Source organism: Bombina bombina, chromosome 6 (genome assembly GCF_027579735.1).
Source record: "Bombina bombina isolate aBomBom1 chromosome 6, aBomBom1.pri, whole genome shotgun sequence".
Classification (NCBI taxonomy): domain Eukaryota; kingdom Metazoa; phylum Chordata; class Amphibia; order Anura; family Bombinatoridae; genus Bombina; species Bombina bombina.
The window spans coordinates 778,592,549-778,615,950 of record NC_069504.1 but is presented as its reverse complement, the minus strand read 5'-3'; the positions used below and the strand labels follow the sequence as shown (position 1 = coordinate 778,615,950).

At 36.1% G+C, this 23,402-nt stretch overlaps 1 protein-coding gene across 2 annotated transcripts in view; it reads left to right on the top strand.

Moving 5' to 3' along the window:
- Positions 1-23,402, top strand: part of TACC1 (transforming acidic coiled-coil containing protein 1) — a 280,191-nt gene that overhangs the window by 90,594 nt on the left and 166,195 nt on the right. Inside the window, exon 4 of one of the 2 annotated variants that reach the window (XM_053718086.1) lies at positions 19,195-19,249. In XM_053718086.1, the coding sequence (XP_053574061.1) occupies positions 19,195-19,249 (55 nt within the window). Of the gene's footprint in view, positions 1-19,188; positions 19,250-23,402 lie in introns of both variants that reach the window. The other variant, XM_053718085.1, reaches the window with a different exon arrangement.

The following is a 23,402-nucleotide window of genomic DNA, read 5'->3' as shown; positions in this document are numbered from 1 at the left end:
TCCCCCTTGGGGGAGAATCTTTGAAATCTAGAAGGGACCGCTGGGTTACTATTTCTAAAGCCCAGGAATCCTGAAGTCTCTTGCCCAAGCCTGAGCGAAGAGAGAAAGTCTGCCCCCTACTAGATCCGGTCCCGGATCGGGGGCTACCCCTTCATGCTGTCTTGGAGGCAGCAGCAGGCTTCTTGGCCTGTTTACCCTTGTTCCAAGTCTGGTTAGGTCTCCAGACTGACTTGGATTGAGCCAAATTCCCCTCTTGCTTTGCGGCAGGGGAAGAGGGACCACCTTTGAAGTTTCGAAAGGAACGAAAATTATTTTGTTTGGTCCTCATCTTATTCTGAGGAAGGGCATGGCCTTTCTCTCCAGTGATGTCTGAAATGATCTCTTTCATTTCAGGCCCGAATAGGGATGGCTAAAAGCTTAGCTTTTGATGACACATCAGCAGACCAGGACTTAAGCCATAACGCTCTACGCGCTAAAATGGCAAAACCGGAATTCTTCGCCGCTAATTTAGCCAATTGAAAAGCGGCATCTGTAATGAAAGAATTAGCTAGCTTGAGAGCCCTAATTCTATCCAGAATATCCTCTAATGGAGTCTCAACCTGAAGAGCCTCTTCCAGAGCCTCGAACCAAAAGGATGCTGCAGTAGTTACAGGAACAATGCACGCTATATGTTGGAGACGAAAACCTTGATGAACAAATATTTTCTTCAGGAGACCCTCTAATTTTTTATTCATTGGATCTTTGAAAGCACAACTGTCCTCAATAGGTATAGTTGTAAGCTTAGCCAGGGTAGAAATAGCTCCCTCCACCTTAGGGACCGTCTGCCACGAGTCCCGCACGGCGTCTGATATGGGAAACATTTTCTTAAAAGTAGGAGGGGGAGCGAACGGAATACCAGGTCTATCCCACTCCTTAGTAACAATTTCCGAAATCCTCTTAGGGACCGGAAAACATCAGTGTAGGCAGGAACCTCTAGGAATCTGTCCATTTTACACAATTTCTCTGGAACTACAATAGGGTCACAATCATTCAGAGTCGCTAAAACCTCCCTGAGCAATAAGCGGAGGTGTTCTAGTTTAAATTTAAAAGCCGTCATATCAGAATCTGTCTGAGGGAACATATTTCCTAAGTCAGAAATCTCTCCCTCAGCCAGCAAATCCCTCACTTTAGAACATTGTGAGGGTACATCGGATATGGCTAATAAAGCGTCAGGGGGCTCAGCGTTTGTTCTCACACCAGACCTGCTGCGCTTCCCCTGCAAAAACGATACTGTGCCTTTAAGAGAAAAAAAGCATACACGTTCTGCAAAAAAGCCTAAACATTCACCTATTTTTTAAAAATGTTGTATGTAGACACACTATAGGTAGTTAAGATTGCACCACAACATTTTTTAACAATTAACCCCTTAATTTCCAAACCGGATCGAAAATAGGCCCAGATCCGGGAAAAAAACACTCAGCACCTTGCCACAGCCCTGCTGTGGCCCTACCTGCCCTCAGGGATCGAAAGTGTGGGGTAAAAGCTTTGATTTGGCCCAAAATTAAGCCATGTGTGCCCTAATAAAATTGCCCAAAAACGTTTATTGCCCACAAAAACGTTAAAGCACTCCCAATCAACAAAAAAACGTTTGCTCACAAACATTTGTCATTCAGTGTCAACCATATTAGAAATTGGCCCCATATGCAAGCTAAGTAATGCCCTTCTTTTAGCTCTAGGATTACTGCTTATCCTTACCCTCCTGGGTATAATGTCAGCCTTTCTGAAATACACAGTCTCTCCAGAAAAATATGACTGAACATACCACATTGCTGCATAGCATGAAACCGTTCCTCACACTGAAGTTTCATGTACTCCTCAGCCTCTGTGGGAACAGCAATGGACCTTAGTTACAAATGCTAAAATCATCATCCTCCAGGCAGCAGTCTTCATCCATCTGCTGCCTGAGAGTAAATAGTACACACCGGTACCATTTAAAATAACAAACTCTTGCTTGAAGAAATTAAAAACTAATATTTTATCACCTCTTTCACTTTACCCTTCCTAGTACTTAGAGTAGGCAAAGAGAATGACTGGGGGGTGGAGCTAAGGGAGGAGCTATATAGACAGTCTGCTGTGGTGCTCTTTGCCACTTCCTGTAGGGAAGGATAATATCCCACAAGTAAAGGATGAATCCGTGGACTCGTCTTACCTTTATAGAAGAAATTTCTTTTGTAATTTAGACATTCAGACAAAACATACATTTAAAAAAAAAAAGTTTTCAACTTCTGTTCTCAAATTTGCTTCGCTCCCATGGTAATTCTTAGTTGAAAATATACCTAGGTAGACATTGGATCACTACAAGACAGGACATAGTGCTGCCATATAGTGCTCTCAACACTTTCCAGTGTTTCTTTTAATCAGATTCAGTATAATACTGTCCAGCACCCCTACAGAGAAACATGTGCATGATCTGTCCACCTTTTTGTGAAAGCTGCATGCAGTGCAAGGTTTTTGTTTCACTGCTTTAATGCATTACTGGATATCTCCCCCAAGGCAGAACATGCTGTGATCTGAGATCTCATTGCAGAAAATGCATCATGTCCGCAGAAAGAATGGGACACATGCAGGAACTGTTGGCGCTTTCACTTTGCAGCACTGCTTTGCATTAGGCTGTTCTTTTCAAACAGCACTGTGCTCAGGCTGAACTGTGTAAGTTTTCCTTAACACAGTGCATCCAGAACAAAGTGCTGTTTGAAGAGAACAGTCAAACATGGAGCAGCGCTGCAAAGCACCAGTGCATTTATTGTTATCTGTCTCTTATGGATTTTTTTTCACAAGACATTTTTAAAAACTTTACAAAATTTATTTTTTGCTTTGCAGCTGATTTCCAATGCAATTTTCAACTGCTGCACTATATTATAAAACTTTTAAAATTGCTTTATTCTCCAGTTAATCAACACATTTAGTGTAACTGCCTTATTTAAAATTTTATTTCAAAATCATCTGCAGGAACATCGCAGAAAGTTGATAAAAATTCTGCCTCTGAGGATCATATCTCTTGGAGCTGGGTGGTGATATTTTAATCTCAAATCTCTTGTTCTGAAAACAAAGTAAAGTTTCAACCTCATGGGCAACTGCAGAAATTGATCCTGGGAGAGTGGGGAAAAGTAAAATACTGAGCATTATTATGTCAGTTTAAACATGTTGGCTCATTGGCATCAAGAGTGAAACAAGCAGGTGCGCTTACATTGGGGTATAAAAAGCATAAATGGTAGTGTTCTCCGCAGACATTTTTTGCCAACCTGGTAGTATTAGGAAGTATCCAGATAGGGGCAGTGTAATACTTTGCAAAATAACATTTTCAGTTTTTTTATAAATGATTCTTAAAGGGACATTAAATACCTCAAGATATTAATATAAATTGTTTAAATACATGAAGCAAAACAACTTTGCAATATACTTTCAATATTTATTTTGTTATCCTTTCCTGTAATTTAATTCTGAATATTGTGAACTTTCCAGTTCATGCTAAACACGGAAGTTCAGACACAGCTATATTCCGCACAGTCATTGGTTGCACATTCTAGTGAGCCATTTATAACCTTTCCTAGTTGGCCTCAGCAGAAAAGGTAACCTAAGTTGCAATATAGCAGTGCGCACTGCTTTATGAACATTAACTTTACCCTTATTTTTTTTCAATATTTAAGCAACTAATATAATTTTTAAAAATACATCTACTTATTATTCTCAGGCTAATCTTTGTTCTGAATACATCATTCAAACAAAGATTTATTTAGTGTTTAATGTCCCTTTAACCTATCCAAGGTACAAATTAATTGCAAAATTAAAAAAATAAAAATATTAAAGGGACAGTAAACACCAGAATTTTTGTTTAAAAAAGGTAGATAATCCCTTTATTACCCATTCCCCAATTTTGCATAACCAACACTGTTATAATATACTTTTTACCTCTGTGATTACCTTGTATCTATGCCTCTGCAAACTGCCCCCTTATTTCAGTTCTTTTGACAGACATGCATTTTTAGCCAATCAGTGCTTGCTCTTAGGAGCTTCACGTGCCGGAGCTCAATGTTATCTATATGAAACACATGAACTAACGCCCTCTAGTGGTGAAAAACTGTCAAAATGCTTTCCGATTAGAGGCAGTCTTCAAGGTCTAAGAAATAAGCACATGAACCTCCTAGATTTAGCTTTCAACTAAGAATACCAAGAGAACAAAGCAAAATTGGTAATTAAAAGTAAATTGGAAAGTTGTTTAAAATTACATGCCATATTTAAATCATGAAATATTTTTTGTGACTTTACTGTCCCTTTAAATGATGATTTCATTAAAAACAAAATTATTAGCTAATTTTAGCTTAAAGGGACACTGAACCCATTATTTTTTCTTCTGTGATTCAGATAGAGAATGCAATTTTAAGCAACTTTCTAATTTACTCCTATTAAATTTTCTTCGTTCTCTTGCTATCTTTATTTGAAATAGAAGGTATCTAAGCTTTTTTTTGTTGTTTAGTCACTGGACAGCACTTTTTTTTATTGGTGGATAAATTTATCCACCAATCAGCAAGAACAACCCAGCTTGTTCATCAAGAATGGGCTGGCATCTAAACTTACATTCTTGCATTTCAAATAAAGATACCAAGAGAGAGAAGAAAATTTGATAATAGGAGTAAATTAGAAAGTTGCTTTAAATTTCATGCTCTATCTGAATCACAAAAGAAAAAATTTGGGTTCAGTTTCCCTTTAATATTGGCTCAAATTTTAGCTGAGTGGTCAGTGAAATCGGCTGGGTGTTATGCCCATTAAATAAGTTCTGGGGAGGGGTGTTTGTTTCCCCTTTCCGGGAGCACATGGTCAAACTTTTAACATTCTTTCCTTTCACACAGACATATATAAACCTTTCTTTACTCCATCTTTCTTTTCTTCTCTCTTATTTCTTGCCTCAGGAATTATGAGCAAGTGCACTTTCTCTGTTTTCTTTTGTAAGTATTTTTTATTCATTATCAATGCGTGCATGTTTTTTTTAATTTTTTTTTTAAAGGGACATGAAACCCAAAAGTTTTTCTTTCGTGATTTAGATAGAACACTTTTTAAACAATTTTCCAAATCACTTTATCTAATTTGCTTCATTCTATTGGTATACTTTGTTGAAGAAGCAGCAATGCACTACTGGTTGCATTGGGTGAGCCAATAACATGAGGCATTTGTGTGAAGTCACCAATCAGCAGCCAAGAGAACAAAACAAATTGCTGTTTAAAAGCATATGATCTATCTGAATCATGAAAGAAAAAAATTGAGTTTCATGTCCCTTTAAAGAATACATGGATGGGTATGGATCAGCAGGTTAAGTGCAAAGTAGCAGATGCATGTAAAAAAGTAGTTTCTAGAAATGATAGGAATAATTTATATTTGGAAATAGCAGGTGTGTGTAAATATATGTATACAATTCTTATAATCTTGTTATTACCTGAATTACTAATGAAGTGCTTGGTTATACTGTTCTTACCTCCCTTAATCAATCAGTCTTGTGTCATTGATTCTGTTATTGAGTTCTATGTGTAATTACAAATTATATAAGAAATTAACTGTTGAGAGGAGGTTTGTGGAGTGAGGTCACCCTAATGGAAAGGTCAACAAAAATTGATGGCTTTTCCTCAAGGTTGAGCAGAAAAACTGTACCCATATTCACATCAGATAACAATTTTCCTTACTTAGCCTTTTTATATTTTGGTTTTGTACTTTTAACATTGATGTTTTAATAATCACTTTCCAAGCTTTTAAAGGGACATGAAACCCAAAAATATTTTCATTCACGATTCAGATAGAGAATACAAATTTAAACAACTTTCCAATTTACTTCTATCATTTAATTTGCTTCCTTTTCTTGTTATCCTTTGCTGAAAGTCTTATCCAGGCAAGCTCAGAAGCAGCAGAGAAACCTTGGTTTTCGCTGTTGATTGGTGGCTGCATATATATATATATATATATATATATATATATATATATATATATATATATATATATATATATTGATTGTGATTGGCTCACCTATCTGTTCAGTTAGAAACCATTAGTGCATTGCTGCTCCTTCAACAAATGATACCAAGAGAATTTAACAAATTAGCTAATAGAAGAAAATTAGAAAGTTGTTTAAAATTGTATTCTCTATCTGAATCATGAAAGAAAAAAAAAATTGTGTTTCATGTCCCTTTAAGGGCTCGATTTATCAAGCCTTCTCTTCCCCTACGACTGCAGGTTCTCACAAGATCGCTGCTTCCTACCTTCTTCTCCACCTCTTAGGTGGAAAATTTAAATCTCCCCAGTCTCGTCCGACCGGGGAGATGGACAGCTCCTGTCTGCACGTGATTGGCTGTGCGCAGGCATGAGGTGCAATGGTAAATTTTCGGCCCTCGCTTGATAAATTGAGCACCTAAGTATTTGTGGGGTTTTCCTCAACACTGCAGTGAACTGCAATTTCTGACCCCCCCCCCCCCCCAAAAAAAAAAAAAAAATGTTTAAGAGCAGGGGTTTAAAGCTCCAACTTAAAGGGATATATAAAATAGTTTCATTGTAATAAAAAAAGCACTAAGCAGTTGTTTATACTTAATAGAAGTCATTGCAATGTGTTCTATTCCTTATTTTAAAAAGGATTTTACAATTTATTTTTTTAGCTTCATTTTTGCAGTGTCCATTACGTACATTACATATATTAGCTCTACAAGAGAGCTGAGGTCTCTACAGGAAGGCAAGGTAGCATTTTTGTCCTTTTGAAGTGTTGCTAGAAGATATCTGGTTGCAATCAGTTATTAAATGTATTATAAAATTATGAATCACTGATACTACCAGAATTTTAGTGTTTGATTTTCTCCTTAATTTATGTTAATTATACAAGAAATCAATTAATTAAACTAATTTTAGCGATATAACATGGTAATATTATCACAATTCTATCTTGAGGAGGTTAAGGCAGACGGATTAAAATATTGAATTTTATAGAAAGTAGCTCAGTGTTTTTGTGTTTTGTTTTTTTTATTTCAATTTTTGTAAAAAATAAATGACATGCATACAATTACAAAAATATTGTTGCTAAAAACCTATTCATAAATAACACAGGGAATTAAAACATGAAATCCCTATAATGTACCATTACGGTAGTTGTGCTCCTTAAAAAGATTACATATGCATACCAAATATTTATAATTTGCAGCTGATATAAAACATATTTTATTCTGTGGGCGTGGTTCAGTCCAGTGATAGTCATTAATTTAATAACCTGCTTTGTAGAGGGATAATTCCTATAACCTTAACATTTCTCTCTGTGTGTGTTTCCTTAATGTGAAAGTAAATCCTAGCGTTTTACAAACGCTAGGATTTATTTACTATTGAAACAAATAAAGGGCACTTTCATTCATGAAGTATAAGATACTTCATGTAGAAAGTACCTTTATTTGATTCAATTGATCGCTGTTTTTAGCTGCTACAGCAGCTTACGGCTAAAAAATATTTCGACTAAGTGGTGACGTTTTCACCTCTTAGCCAATAACCATGCAGTAAATCCGGCTTGGCGCCCATGGGAGCCGGATTTACCGCTCTGCTATTGGCTAAGAGGTGAAAACGTCACCTCTTAGCCAAAATGTTTTTTACCCGTGCTCTGCTGTAGGAGCTAAGAGCGGCGATCGGTTGAATCAAATAAAGGAGCTTTCTACATGAAGTATCTTATACTTCATGAATGAAAGTGCCCTTTATTTGTTTCAATAGTAAATCCTAGCGTTTGTAAAACGCTAGGATTTACTTTCACTTTAAGCAGAATACTAAATCATGACCTGATTCTGCTAAGTTGATCAAAGGATTCTAGACATTTGGCTTATACTGGGAGGAAATTGCAGCTTGTTTAACCCTTGCAGTGCTAAGAAACAAAGAAAAAGTGTCTTTATGACACGTAATAGGTAAAACCTAACAGAAGAGACACCTATGCTGTACGATAATTTGAGCTGTTTTTAGATGTTCTGAAATTTTGTGTTTGTGGATTTTCTAACACCTGTGTTAGAAAGGCAGCATAATACAAATCCTGAGAAAAGTTTAAAGGGACAGCCTACTCCAGAATCTTTATTGTTTACAAGGATAGATATAACCTTTATTACCCATTACTTTTTACCTCCGTTATTACCTGTTATTACCTTGTATTTAAAGGGATACTGAACCCAAATTTTTTCTTTTGTGATTCAGATAGATCATGAAATTTTAAGCAACTTTCTAATTTACTCCTATTATCAAATGTTTTTTATTCTCTTGTTATCTTTATTTGAAAAAAAAGTATTTTTTTGGTATTTTTTGGTGAGCAACCTAGGTTGTCCTTGCTGATTGGTGGATAAATTGATCCACCAATCAAAAACTGCTGTCCACACTACTGAACCAAGAAAAAAAGCTTAGATGCCTTCTTTTTCATATAAAGATAGCAAGAGAATGAAGAAAAATTGATAATAGGAGTAAATTAGAAAGTTGCTTAAAATTGCCTGCTCTATCTGAATCACGAAAGAACATTTTTGGTTTCAGTGTCCCTTTAAGCATCTTCTGACAGTCCTCCTTATTTCAGTTCTTTTGACACTTGCATTTTAGCCAATCAGTGCTGACTCTTTACGCCACTTGAGTTAGTACAATGTTATCTATGACCCACATTAACTAGTACTGTCAAAATACACTGATGAGGTTTTTAACAGTTTAGAAATCAATTTGAGCCTACATAGATTTAGCTTTCAGCAAAGAATACCAAGAGAACATAGCAAATTTCATGGTAAAAGTAAATTTGAAAGTTTTTTTTAAATTGCATGCCCTATCTTGATCATGAAAGTTTAATTTTGGCTTTTATCTGAAACATTTCTGGATTTACACAGATCTTCATGTGTTTCACTTTCACATTAATAAATCAGGAGACAAAAATAGCTGAATACCGCTGCCTGTTGACATAACTGGCATTTGTTTCACAAACAAATTAATGCACATGCCTAGTAAAGAAAATATAAACCAATGTCCTGGAATAAAAAAAAAACCCACTAAGTCTTATTTCCATTACATAAGGTTTCTTGTGTGTATTTCTCCACCATATACAGTAGAAACTCGAAAAATTAGAATATTACATTCAATCAATAAAACAAGGATTGTACACAATATCGGACCTCTGAAAAGTATAAGCATGCATACTGTATGTACTCAGTACTTAGTTTGGGCCCCTTTTGCAGCAATTACTCCCTCAATGTGGCGTGGCATGGAAGCTATCAGCCTGTGGCACTGCAGAGGTTTTATGGAAGACCAGGATGCTTCAATAGTGGCCTTCAGCTCTTCTGCATTGTTCGGTCTCATGTCTCTCATCTTTCTCTTGGCAATGCCCCATAGATTCTCTATGGGGTTCATGTCAGGCGAGTTTGCTGGCCAATCAAGCACAGTAATCCCACAGTCATTGAACCAGGTTTTGGTGCTTTTGGCAGTGTGGGCAGGTTCCAAGTCCTGCTGGAAAATGAAGTCGGCATCCCCATAGAGCTTGTCTGCGGAAGGAAACATGAAGTGCTCCAAAATCTCCTGGTAGACGGCTGCGTTGACCCTGGACTTAATGAAGCACAGTGGACCAACACCAGCAGATGACATGGCTCCCCAAATCAACACAGACTGTGGAAACTTCACACTGGACTTCAAGCATCTTGCTGTATGTGTCTCTCCATTCTTCCTCCATACTCTAGGTCCTTGGTGTCCAAATGAGATTCAAACAGGTCTGTTTTTCTCATTGTTTGTTGTTCAGGAGTGGCTTGACAAGAGGAATACGACATTTGAAGCCCATGTCCAGGATCCGTCTGTGTGTGGTGGCTCTTCATGCACTATTAAAATATAAGAAAAAGTGTGTGTGTGTGCGCTAACAGCTACAGGGATAATCTCCAATGGTGATTTATAAAACAACTATGGTAGTGAGTGTAAATATGCTAAAAATCCTAGGATTATATCCTCCTTTGAACAATATATCTAATAAAATAAACACATATCCCAATTATACAAGAATAAAATACTTTATGTTAATATTCTTAAAAAAATACATGAATGTGCAAAAATGACAAAAATTAAGTTTAAACTAAAATAAGGCTAAAAATGTATGACCGGTCATATACATATATGCATGCAAACAAACTAATTAGATACAGGATATAAATCTAAAAGCCCCACTTTGAAATGAGGGTGCGGTAGCAAATTACACTTTGTGCAACAAAAAGTATGGTAAGGGATTTGTTCTGCTTAGAACTAAAATGTATCGTGGGTCCTTTAACGACTGAATTCTTAATTAAGAAAACTTGTATCCACCTAAATGTTCTTTCCTTTGTAAATAGTAACCTTCAAAAAAGTTCCAAGAAAGTTCCGTTTATATAGTGGAGGTTAACCAATCAACGGACAAATTCGTTTAAAGGTGGTTGGTTCGATACTAATATATTATTAGTGTGTTATCCAGGATATAAGTCTTAATCATAGGACGGGTGACAATGTATAACCTAACTGTAGGGCCACAACACCTCTACAGTGCCTACCTGTCTCACTTTGTGGTAAGAATTGTCCGTAGGGTTCAGGCACAGGTGTCTGGAGCGGCTCTTAACAGTCGGCGGTGTCACTGATCCTCTCGGAAGTAGATCCGGCTTAGACGAAAACTCTGCGCAGAGTATGTGGGAGAGAGGCGAAAAAAGTAATTCCAGACAATCTCTTTCAATCCTTGATGATCGTGTTATATTAACACCTTGTGGTTTATTGTCTAACTCCTTCAACGCATTTCGCCACGTACCATGGCTTTATCAAGATGGTTCAGACATGTTTTAGACCTCTTTATATACGTATGCTTCATCCGTGATTGGTCTATTGGTTTTCATGACGTTTATATAAAGGTGGATTTTAGATAAGGTGGAATATTGTGATGGTCAAATCCCTTACTTCTGATCTATCTTATCTTAACAATTAATACTATTGGCACAAAAAATATTAAAAATATATAATACATTTAAAACCATGTAATATGTAAATATACAAATAGTGATAACCTTAATATATGCACACTTTTTAAAATATGATGCACAAAGGCATACATAAACTTTGCATAAGAAATAATACTTTTCTAAAACGAGGTATAAATGAGATATCTCATATTTATATTGTGTGTAAAAACTACAAGGACAAAAATTATACAACTATGTTGTTAAACCGATATTGTCTATGTGTGTAAATACATTGCAATGAGTATTACATTACCCTCAATTTTAAAAAACATTTTAAAAATTATTATAAAAAGGGGGGACACACCTATGCACTAGAAATAGTACTGATATGAAGAATTGGTGTTGGTGTGATATAAAATAGATGTTAGTCTTTATTGCTTCTGAGGAATAGGTGTACTGGAAGGGGTTGGTCTTACTCTAAAATAAATGGATGTAAATCTAATTCTGAGTTTAATCCCTGGGGGTATAAAGTTTTGGAGCTCAAATATTAATTCTGCTTCTTTTCTAAGGAGTAGTTTATCAAAATCTCCTCCTCTCCATGGTTTATTGATCCGACAGATGCCCCAATATTTAAGGTCATTTATATTATTGTGGTGAACTGTCCTAAAATGTTCGTACAGCCTAGTGTCTTGGTCTCCTTTTTTAATTAGGTTTAGATGTTCTCTGATTCTTGTTCTCAGAACTCTAGAGGTCTCTCCCAAATATTGTTTCCCACAGCTACACTGGATCAAATATATGATCCCTTTATCACTACATCTAATGGTCTCTCTGATTTTGTATTTTTTGCCCGTGTTGGTAGATTTATACTCTTTACATTTTGTACTGTGTTGGCAAGCCTTACAGCTATAACAGGGATAATAACCCTGTAATTTTTTTCCAGTTAAGTCTTTATCTTTCGTTTTGTTCATTTTTTTCTTAAAATCGCTAGGTGCGAGAATGTTGTTTATGTTGGTTGCTTTTCTGAAAACGATACTGGGGTGTTCTGAAATGCTATTCCCTAAAATAGGTTCTGATTTGATCAAATGCCAGTGTTTGTTTAAAATTTTAGTTAGATGTTTGTGGTGACAACTATAATTCGTGACTAGTGGTATTTTTATGGTTTCACTATATTATCTCCCCTTTGTTTTTTGGTAAGTATGTTCTTTCTGTCTAAATTTCTAATTTTGGTGATATTTTCTTTCAAAATTTCTTGATTATAACCTTTTTCTAGGAATCGGTTTTCTAAGACTTTGACTTGTGTCTCAAAATCAGAAATTTTTGAACAATTACGTCTAATTCGAAGAAATTGGCGCTTGGGGTGTTGTCTATCCATCTTTTTAAATGACAGCTGTGCGTTGGGATATAATTATTAGCGTCCGTTGTCTTAAAATGATTTTTCATTGCTAGTTCTCCTTGTTCTATGTAAATATCTAAGTCTAAAAACGTTATTTGTTGCTTGCTTATTGTGTATGTGAATTTCAAATTTAGATTGTTTTGATTCATGTCTTCAAAAAAAGTGATAAGACTATCCTCACTCCCCTTCCACACTATTAAAATATCATCAATGTATAAACTCAGAATTAGATTTACATCCATTTATTTTAGAGTAAGACCAACCCCTTCCAGTACACCTATTCCTCATAAGTAATAAAGACTAACATCTATTTTATATCACACCAACACCAATTCTTCATATCAGTACCATTTCTAGTGCATAGGTGTGTCCCCCCTTTTTATAATAATTTTTAAAATGTTTTTTAAAATTGAGGGTAATGTAATACTCATTGCAATGTATTTACACACATAGACAATATCGGTTTAACAACATAGTTGTATAATTTTTGTCCTTGTAGTTTTTACACACAATATAAATATGAGATCTCATTTATACCTCGTTTTAGAAAAGTATTATTTCTTATGCAAAGTTTATGTATGCCTTTGTGCATCAGCTTTTTAAAAAGTGTGCATATATTAAGGTTATCACTATTTGTATATTTACATATTACATGGTTTTAAATGTATTATATATTTTTAATATTTTTTGTGCCAATAGTATTAATTGTTAAGATAAGATAGATCAGAAGTAAGGGATTTGACCATCACAATATTCCACCTTATCTAAAATCCACCTTTATATAAACGTCATGAAAACCAATAGACCAATCACGGATGAAGCATACGTATATAAAGAGGTCTAAAACATGTCTGAACCATCTTGATAAAGCCATGGTACGTGGCGAAACGCGTTGAAGGAGTCAGACAATAAACCACAAGGTGTTAATATAACACGATCATCAAGGATTGAAAGAGATTGTCCGGAATTACTTTTTTCGCCTCTCTCCCACATACTCTGCGCAGAGTTTTCGTCTAAGCCGGATCTACTTCCGAGAGGATCAGTGACACCGCCGACTGTTAGGAGCCGCTCCAGACACCTGTGCCTGAACCCTACGGACAATTCTTACCACAAAGTGAGACAGGTAGGCACTGTAGAGGTGTTGTGGCCCTACAGTTAGGTTATACATTGTCACCCGTCCTATGATTAAGACTTATATCCTGGATAACACACTAATAATATATTAGTATCGAACCAACCACCTTTAAACGAATTTGTCCGTTGATTGGTTAACCTCCACTATATAAACGGAACTTTCTTGGAACTTTTTTGAAGGTTACTATTTACAAAGGAAAGAACATTTAGGTGGATACAAGTTTTCTTAATTAAGAATTCAGTCGTTAAAGGACCCACGATACATTTTAGTTCTAAGCAGAACAAATCCCTTACCATACTTTTTGTTGCACAAAGTGTAATTCTCTACCGCACCCTCATTTCAAAGTGGGGCTTTTAGATTTATATCCTGTATCTAATTAGTTTGTTTGCATGCATATATGTATATGACCGGTCATACATTTTTAGCCTTATTTTAGTTTAAACTTAATTTTTGTCATTTTTGCACATTCATGTATTTTTTAAGAATAATAACATAAAGTATTTTATTCTTGTGTAATTGGGATATGTGTTTATTTTATTAGATATATTGTTCAAAGGAGGATATAATCCTAGGATTTTTAGCATATTTACACTCACTACCATATTTGTTTTATAAATCACCATTGGAGATTATCCCCGTAGCTGTTAGCGCACACACACACACTTTTTCTTATATTTTAATATTGTCTAACATATCTGGTTTATGGGAACAGATTAGTGTCTGTGCAGGGGACAGATTTGCGCACCTTATACCTTCTCTTCATGCACTGACTCCAGCCTCAGTCCACTCCTTGTGAAAGTCCCCAACACTTTTAAATGGCCTTTTCCTAAGAATCCTGTCCAGGCTGCGGTCATCCCTGCTGCTTGTGCACCTTTTTCTTCCACACATAACTTTCTATTAATGTGCTTTGATACAGCACTTTGGGAACATCCAACTTCTTTTGCACCTTTTTACCTTTTGAGGCTTTCCCTTCTTATGGAAGGTGTCAATGATGGTTTTCCGCACAACTGTCAGGTCAGCAGTCTTTCCCATGATTGTGATTCCTACTGAACCAGACTGAGAGACCATTTAAAGGCCAGGAACCCTTTGCAGGTGTTATGGCTTAATTAGCTGATTAGAGTGGGACACTTTGAGCCTAGAATATTGCACCTTTTCACAATATTCTAATTTTCTGAGATTGTGGATTTGGGGTTTTCATGAGCTGTAAGCCATAATCATCACAATTGTGGCAAATCACGGCTTGAACTATCTTGCTTTGCATGTAAAGAGTCTATCTCATATATTAGTTTCACCATTTAAGTTGCATTAGTGAAATAAATTAACTTTTGCACGATATTCAAATTTTTCGAGTTTCACCTGTATTCAAGTAACAAATTAAATGAATATGAGCAATATGTTCAGAATATGCAAATTCTTATAAAAGCTGATAATGGAGGTTTGAAATAGAGCAAATGAAGTTGTGTAGTTTAACAGAGAGTAATGCATACACTTCCTGTATAGAAGTAGACCTAAAACAAGATTTTTGTAATGTTGTAAGTAGTGGAGGAAACATTGAATAATATATCATGGCTTTATTTCAGAAAGATAATGTTTCGCACAAAACTCTTAAATTGAAGTAGATGCTGTAAATAAGTGATGCTCTCACCCTCATGGTAGATGCAACATTAGCTTCCTAAGCATAGAGTACTAATTTCCGTTTGTAATGATATCAAATTATATCCAAATCGCCTTAGGCCTTATGAATCATCACATTCAAAGTTCTTCTGAACAATTCTTTTGAAGTATTGTCATCATCATCATCAGCATTACTGCATGCGCTGAAAATATGTTTAAAAAAACTTTAAAAGATGTTAGACAATACATTGAAGACCTCTGCTTCATCATAATAGGAAATGGTTCAGTGGTCAAATTGTTAAATCCAGCAATAAACATTTTAGAAATGGAAACTTTTAACTATATCTCATATGTAGTGTTTTTAATTTGCCATTGAAATTGGAGTGGGGAGTCAGAACAGATTTTTTTTTTTTTTTTTTTTTTTTTTTTTAATTTGGCTTTCACAGTTGCTTCAGGACCATAGTTAAAGGGATGTAAAACGGCACTATATGGCAGCAGTTTTGCGACAGTGTTATACATTTGCAAGAACACTAGATGGTAGCACTATTTCCTGTCATGTAGTGCTTCAGATATGCACACTGCCTATCCTAAACATATCTTAAACAAAGAATAACACGAGAATGACGCAAATTTGATAATATAAGTAAACTGGAAACTTTTTTTTTTAAAAATTGCATTCTCTATCTAAATCATTGAAAGAAAAATTTTGTGTTTCATGTCCCTTTAATAAACAAGTTACCAATAAAATGATGATCCAGGTTATATGTTAAAAAATAAATGGAAGAGCACTATACGGAATATATCAGATATGATTTGCATAAGGGCGTGTTGTTAGCATTGTTCAGTTATACTGTTCTAGACCCATTCTGAATACAGTGGTTTGTGTGCAGTATGTCAGACCGTTAACCTATCAATCGGTAATCTAAGGCTACGCCAGTATGAACAGAAAACTTCTGTTGAGCAGGAAGGGCAAAACTTATGGTATAAAGTACCGCCCTTGGTGTTAACGGTATAGGAAGGTCAAAATTGAAATGTGTATGAATGCATGCATTGTTGCAGTATACTTCCATTGGCAAAAATGCTTCTAGTAAAAGGTAATTACTGTTTTTAAGCAGCATATGCACATATTCTGTGAAGGCTTGTGCACCAGTATTCAATTTCAAATTTTCATTGCACATTTTTTTTTATTGAATTGTACCCTTATGATTTGAAGTGTAGCTTTGTATTATACTGCGTAAAGTGCTGGCGCGTTATAAATAAACAATAATAATAATAAATGCACCCATACATATTTAGTTTTGACCTTTTTCTATCCCTTTAACAATCCTTTGATGTGTCCGATAAATTACAATAGACAGTCATATTGTGGCTAAGTATCTGTCATTTTTCTTTTTTATTGATCAAAATGTGCTTGTTGGTACCTGGGTGTGTAGAAATGGACAAATACTGTTAGATCTTACTGGTTTGCTTTTTCTTTTGTTACATTTACAAAAACAGCACCTCAGGGGAAGCCATTAACTCATGAAACCACAGTAGAAGATGCTTGTAACAGACTCAAATTGAGATTGATATGTTTCTCTTACAATTTGTGATTGATATGTTTATAATACAATCTTATAAGTTTAGATACCGGCCCATTTTTGGTGAACAACCTGGGTTGTCCTTGCTGATTGGTGGATAAATTCATCCACCAATAAAAAAATTGCTGTCTAGAGTTCTGAACTAAGAAAAAAGCTTAGATGCCTTCTTTTTCAAATAAAGATAGCAAGAGAACGAAGAAAAATTGATAATAGGAGTAAATTAGAAAGTTGCTTAAAATTGCATGCTCTATCTGAATCGCAAAATAAAAAATTTGGGTTCAGTGTCCCTTCAAAGTGATAAGTGAGGTTCCTCAAGGATCAGCATTAGTCTTTATTCTGTTCATTTACAGACTGCAGGGTTTCTGAATTAGTCTTCAGGGGCACACTAAGCAGGCCTGATTTTCAGGTTGTCTGAACTAGAGCAGAAGTAAAATCAGCTGATCAGTAACCATATTTTTTTTTTTTTTACCTGCTCTCGCCCAAAGTAATACTGAAAATATTGCCTATTAGTGTGCCCAGAGGAATGGAATTGAGTATGAACGTGGTAGGAGTATGGTTCAATGAGTTTCTTTATCCCATTGTAATTACCCTTTTAAAACAATAATTTTAACCTATTACTAAATGGAACTGTTCCTGGATGGCTGTAGTCTTTTACTAGCGTTCTATTGTGAGAATTTAAAGCCATAAATGTCCCAATGATCGGATGTGGTTTTTTATTGGCTGATCCATTTTGATTTTTTCCCATCTTCCTTTTTCCCTCTTCAATTTTCCTTCCTTTCTTTCCTTTGTTTTTTAATAATTATGTCCCTTTCATTTTTTCACCAATGTAGCAATAGTTAAACGTTTAGTTAAAGTTTGAAATATCCAAATATACAGCTACTTGGTTAAATGTGTTGTGTAAAATTTGCTAATATCTGACATTGACAATTCATATTTCTAACATTTTGTTTTATTTCAGCAGGGAGTTAAACACCGTCACTCACCAAAGCATATGTATTTATGGTACTTGTGATTAGCTTACCAGCAGTATCCTTATATGGAGTCAATTTGCTTAAAGGGATACTAAACCCAATTTTTTTATTTCATGAATCAGATAGAGCATGAGATTTTAAGCACCTTTCTAATTTACTCCTATTATCAATTTTTCTTTGTTCTTATGCTATCTTGATTTGAAAAAGCAGTACTGTAAGTTTTAGAGCCAGACCATTTTTTGTTCAGCACATGGGTAGAACTTGCTGATTTGTGGCTAAATGTAGCAAACCAATCAGCAGCTCTACCAAGGTGCTGAACTAAAAAATGGGCCGGCTCCTAACCTTTTATTACTACTTTTTCAAATCAAGATAACATGAGAACAAAGAAAAATTGATAATAGGAGTAAATTAGAAAGTTGCTTAAAATTGCATGCTCTATCTGAATCATGAAAGAAAAAAATGAGGGGTTAGTATCCCTTTAAAACTCTTTAACACAATAAATAATTAATATTTTTACTCTGAAATAGCCCTTTAACGATCTGGTTTATCTCTAGTATATAATCAAAAGATAATTCAACAACACTTCGTCTGTGAATTTCAAATAAGCAGTAGATATCTTTCTGACAGATTCATTTTTGCCCCGTATCATGTGACAAGCGTCAGCCAATCACTGACTAGTATACAAATACACTGTGAATTTGTGCACTTGCTCAGTAGTAGCTGGTGCCTCAAAGTGTGCATATAAAACGATTGTATACAATTTGATAATGGAAGTAAATTGTAAAGTCTCTTAAAACTGCTCCTCTGTTTGACTCATGAAAGTTTTAGTTTTGACTTTAGTGTTCCTTTTAAGCAACTTTCTAATTTACTTTTATTTCATTTGCTTGTTACTGTTGGTATATTTTGTTGACAAGCATGCCTAGGTAGGCTTAGGGGCAGCAATGCACTACTGGTAATCTAGCTGCTGATTGGTGGCTGCACATATATGCTCCTTATCATTGGCTCAGCCAGTTTGTTCAGCTAGCTCCCAGTAATGCATTGCTGCTCTTTCAGCAAATGATACTAAGACATTGAAGTAAATTTGATAATAGAAGTAAATTGGAAAGTTGTTTAAAATTGGATGCTTTGTCTGAATCATGAAAGAAACATTTTGGTTTTATATCCCATTTAATTGTGTTCTAAATTGAAAAAATGTCAAGACTGAAATTCTTTCAGCTACATATAAATCCGTATTTTGGTATTTGCATCTCCTGCTATTTATTTTATTAACAGGTACTTTAACTACAACAGATGTTCATATAGACTTGAAAATGCATATGTATATTTATGTAGCGCCAGTTTTAAATGACACCATAAAGATTGTGTGTTCAAAAAAAAAAGAAAAAGAAAATTAGTCCATAAGGTGGCAGTAATGTCTGCTGTACAAAGAAGTTTATGACCAAGCTATAACCTGTTTGTATTGTGGAAATGCTTTTTTAATTTTGGATAACGAAACCACATTCTGTTTATTATAATAATTATTGTTTTTATTCGGTAGGAACAGTTGTAAAGTTGATAATTTTGAAGACTCGTCATCTGAATTAGATGTTTGCAAGCAAGTAAGTGACCCTATCTCTATATTGTTTTGTAAATTCTTTTGCTGTGTGCCCTATTCAAATCTTGGCTGTTTTGAATACCCTGGAATGTAAATGCTTATTATTTTGAACTACAGAAGAAAAATTCTACGCTTTATATAATAAATATGCATGAATTATACAGTGTTAGTGCAATGCGAGTTGCCTCACCATATATTATAAAATATTAAAGGAATAGTCTAGTCAAAATTAAACTTTCATGCCATTTTAAACAACTTTCTAATTTACTCCTATTATCATTTTTTCCTCGTTCTCTTGGTATCTTTATTTGAATGCTGATTGGTGACTACATTTAGACACCAATCAGAAAGCGCTCCCCAGGTGCTGAACCAAAAATGGGCCAGCTTCTATGCTTACATTCCTGCTTTTTCAAACGAAGAAAAATTTATAATAGGAGTAAATTAGAAATTTGCTTAAAATTACATGCTCTGTCTAAATCATGGAAGTTTAATTTTGACTACATTATCCCTTAATTGCATAGACAATATTTATTGTTTTAAATGTTTAAAGGGACTGAAAAAAAGAGAAGACTACTTTATGCAAGAGTGAAATGTTTTTTTTCTCATAATTTTGTAGAACCATATGAGTACTGGTGGGAATGTAGCCTCTGGCTAGTGCAGAGCTTTTCCATGTTTACAACGTTTCATGTTGGTGACACACTTTTTAGACCTACATCATTTTGCAACACAGTAATTCAGTTGTACTAGCAAACAGGAGGTTAAACTAACTGTTTTAAGAGATACAGACCCATACATAAATTATATAATAACAAAATGTATTTACAAGTAACAGTATGTATGTGCAAGAATTAAAAAAATTCTATTTTAATGGGCTGAACACAGTTTCGGAATATTTAGTGGAATATTAGATAAAGACACTCGCATTTCATCATCAAGCATTTTTAAGCTTCCACTTCCTATCCATATATCAGGAGCAGCAATGCACTACTGGGAGCTAGCTGCAAAAAAACAAAACACTTTGACTAATGACTTCAGCTCAGCGTTTAAGCTGCTGCCCTCAGCGCTCTGTGAATCCGACTGACAGCTGCCCGCACTGCAAACACACTGCTGTCCCACTCACTGAATAAACGTGCAGTCACAAGCCGATTGAGGAGAGTACACGTGCAGTTAGGAGCCAGTGTGCCTCCAATGGGAATATTTTCAGTTCCCGCTAAGATGATCTGTGACCCACTAGGTATCACTCACATGTCAACCACGTGATTTGCGTAGCAGGCAGGCGGAAAGTCGAAAACCAAAAACATTTTTTTTAAAAAATTTTAAATTCAAAGAAATTTGTGCTGAAGCAGGGACACACCTACATACTGCCACTGACACAGTGTGTCACAACACACAGTTTGGAAAGCACTGGGCTAGTGGCATGACCTGAAGTCGAAGAGGATTAACCCCTTAAGGACCAAGGACGTACCAGGTACGTCCTACAAAAAACGGTCGTTGGCGACCAAGGACATGCCTGGTACGTCCTCAGGGGTTTCAAGCACTGGAAGTGATTGTGATCGCTTCCAGACGCTTTCATGGTATTGCAGCGATGCCTCGATATTGAGGCATCGTGCAATACCCTTTGCTAAGCAACCAATGCAGAGAGGGCCACTCTGTGGCCCTCTCTGCATCGGCCAGCGATGGTGCCTATCATTGGTGGTGTGGGAGGCCTTGGAGAGAGGTTGGTTGGCGGCCTATTGATGGAGGAGCGGGAGCGGGTGGTACCGCTATGCCACGCTACATCACAGCAGTGAGTGGGGAGGAGGGGGAAGGAGGAGAGTGGGATCCTATGTGGGACCCATAGGTTTGCTAATGAGGGGGGGTCACTATGGAAAAATGTTTGTATTTGTTTGTTTTTTAGTTTTTGTAAAAAGAAAATGGAAAAATGTAGAGCAAACTGTGTACTGACAGACAGCTTCCAGTACCTAAGATGGCGCCAAATAGGTAGAGGGGGGAGGGTTAGAGAGCTGTTTGGGGGGGGCGGCTCAGGGAGGTTGGGTGGTAAGGGGGGCTCCTACACTGCAGAAAATATATAATAAAAAATATTTAAAAAAAAACCTTATTTTCTTTCATGTAATTAGCAAGAGTCCATGAGCTAGTGACGTATGGGATATACATTCCTACCAGGAGGGGCAAAGTTTCCCAAACCTTAAAATGCCTATAAATACACCCCTCACCACACCCACAATTCAGTTTTACAAACTTTGCCTCTGATGGAGGTGGTGAAGTAAGTTTGTGCTAGATTCTACGTTGATATGCGCTCCGCAGCAAGTTGGAGCCCGGTTTTCCTCTCAGCGTGCAGTGAATGTCAGAGGGATGTGAGGAGAGTATTGCCTATTTGAATGCAGTGATCTCCTTCTACGGGGTCTATTTCATAGGTTCTCTGTTATCGGTCGTAGAGATTAATCTCTTACCTCCCTTTTCAGATCGACGATATACTCTTATATATACCATTACCTCTGCTGATTCTCGTTTCAGTACTGGTTTGGCTTTCTACAAACATGTAGATGAGTGTCCTGGGGTAAGTAAATCTTATTTTCTGTGACACTCTAAGCTATGGTTGGGCACTTTGTTTATAAAGTTCTAAATATATGTATTCAAACATTTATTTGCCTTGACTCAGAATGTTCAACTTTCCTTATTTTTCAGACAGTCAGTTTCATATTTGGGATAATGCATTTGAATTAATCATTTTTTCTTACCTTCAAAAATTTGACTCTTTTTCCCTGTGGGCTGTTAGGCTCGCGGGGGCTGAAAATGCTTCATTTCTCCAACATAGGTGTGTCCGGTCCACGGCGTCATCCTTACTTGTGGGATATTCTCTTCCCCAACAGGAAATGGCAAAGAGCCCAGCAAAGCTGGTCACATGATCCCTCCTAGGCTCCGCCTACCCCAGTCATTCTCTTTGCCGTTGTACAGGCAACATCTCCACGGAGATGGCTTAGAGTTTTTTAGTGTTTAACTGTAGTTTTTATTATTCAATCAAGAGTTTGTTATTTTGAAATAGTGCTGGTATGTACTATTTACTCAGAAACAGAAAAGAGATGAAGATTTCTGTTTGTATGAGGAAAATGATTTTAGCAACCGTAACTAAAATCCATGGCTGTTCCACACAGGACTGTTGAGAGCAATTAACTTCAGTTGGGGGAACAGTGTGCAGTCTCTTGCTGCTTGAGGTATGACACATTCTAACAAGACGATGTAATGCTGGAAGCTGTCATTTTCCCTATGGGATCCGGTAAGCCATGTTTATTACGATCATAAATAAGGGCTTCACAAGGGCTTATTAAGACTGTAGACTGTTTCTGGGCTAAATCGATTCATTATTAACACATATTTAGCCTTGAGGAATCATTTTATCTGGGTATTTTGATATAATAATATCGGCAGGCACTGTATTAGACACCTTATTCCTTAGGGGCTTTCCCAAAGCTTAAGCAGAGCCTCATTTTCGCGCCGGTGTGGCGCACTTGTTTTTGAGAGGCATGGCATGCAGTCGCATGTGAGAGGAGCTCTGATACTTAGAAAGGACTTTCTGAAGGCGTCATTTGGTATCGTATTCCCCTTTGGGCTTGGTTGGGTCTCAGCAAAGCAGATACCAGGGACTGTAAAGGGGTTAAAGTTTAAAACGGCTCCGGTTCCGTTATTTTAAGGGTTAAAGCTTCCAAATTTGGTGTGCAATACTTTTAAGGCTTTAAGACACTGTGGTGAAAATTTGGTGAATTTTGAACAATTCCTTCATGTTTTTTCGCAATTGCAGTAATAAAGTGTGTTCAGTTTAAAATTTAAAGTGACAGTAACGGTTTTATTTTAAAACGTTTTTGTACTTTGTTATCAAGTTTATGCCTGTTTAACATGTCTGAACTACCAGATAGACTGTGTTCTGAATGTGGGGAAGCCAGAATTCCTATTCATTTAAATAAATGTGATTTATGTGATAATGACAATGATGCCCAAGATGATTCCTCAAGTGAGGGGAGTAAGCATGGTACTGCATCATTCCCTCCTTCGTCTACACGAGTCTTGCCCACTCAGGAGGCCCCTAGTACATCTAGCGCGCCAATACTCCTTACTATGCAACAATTAACGGCTGTAATGGATAATTCTGTCAAAAACATTTT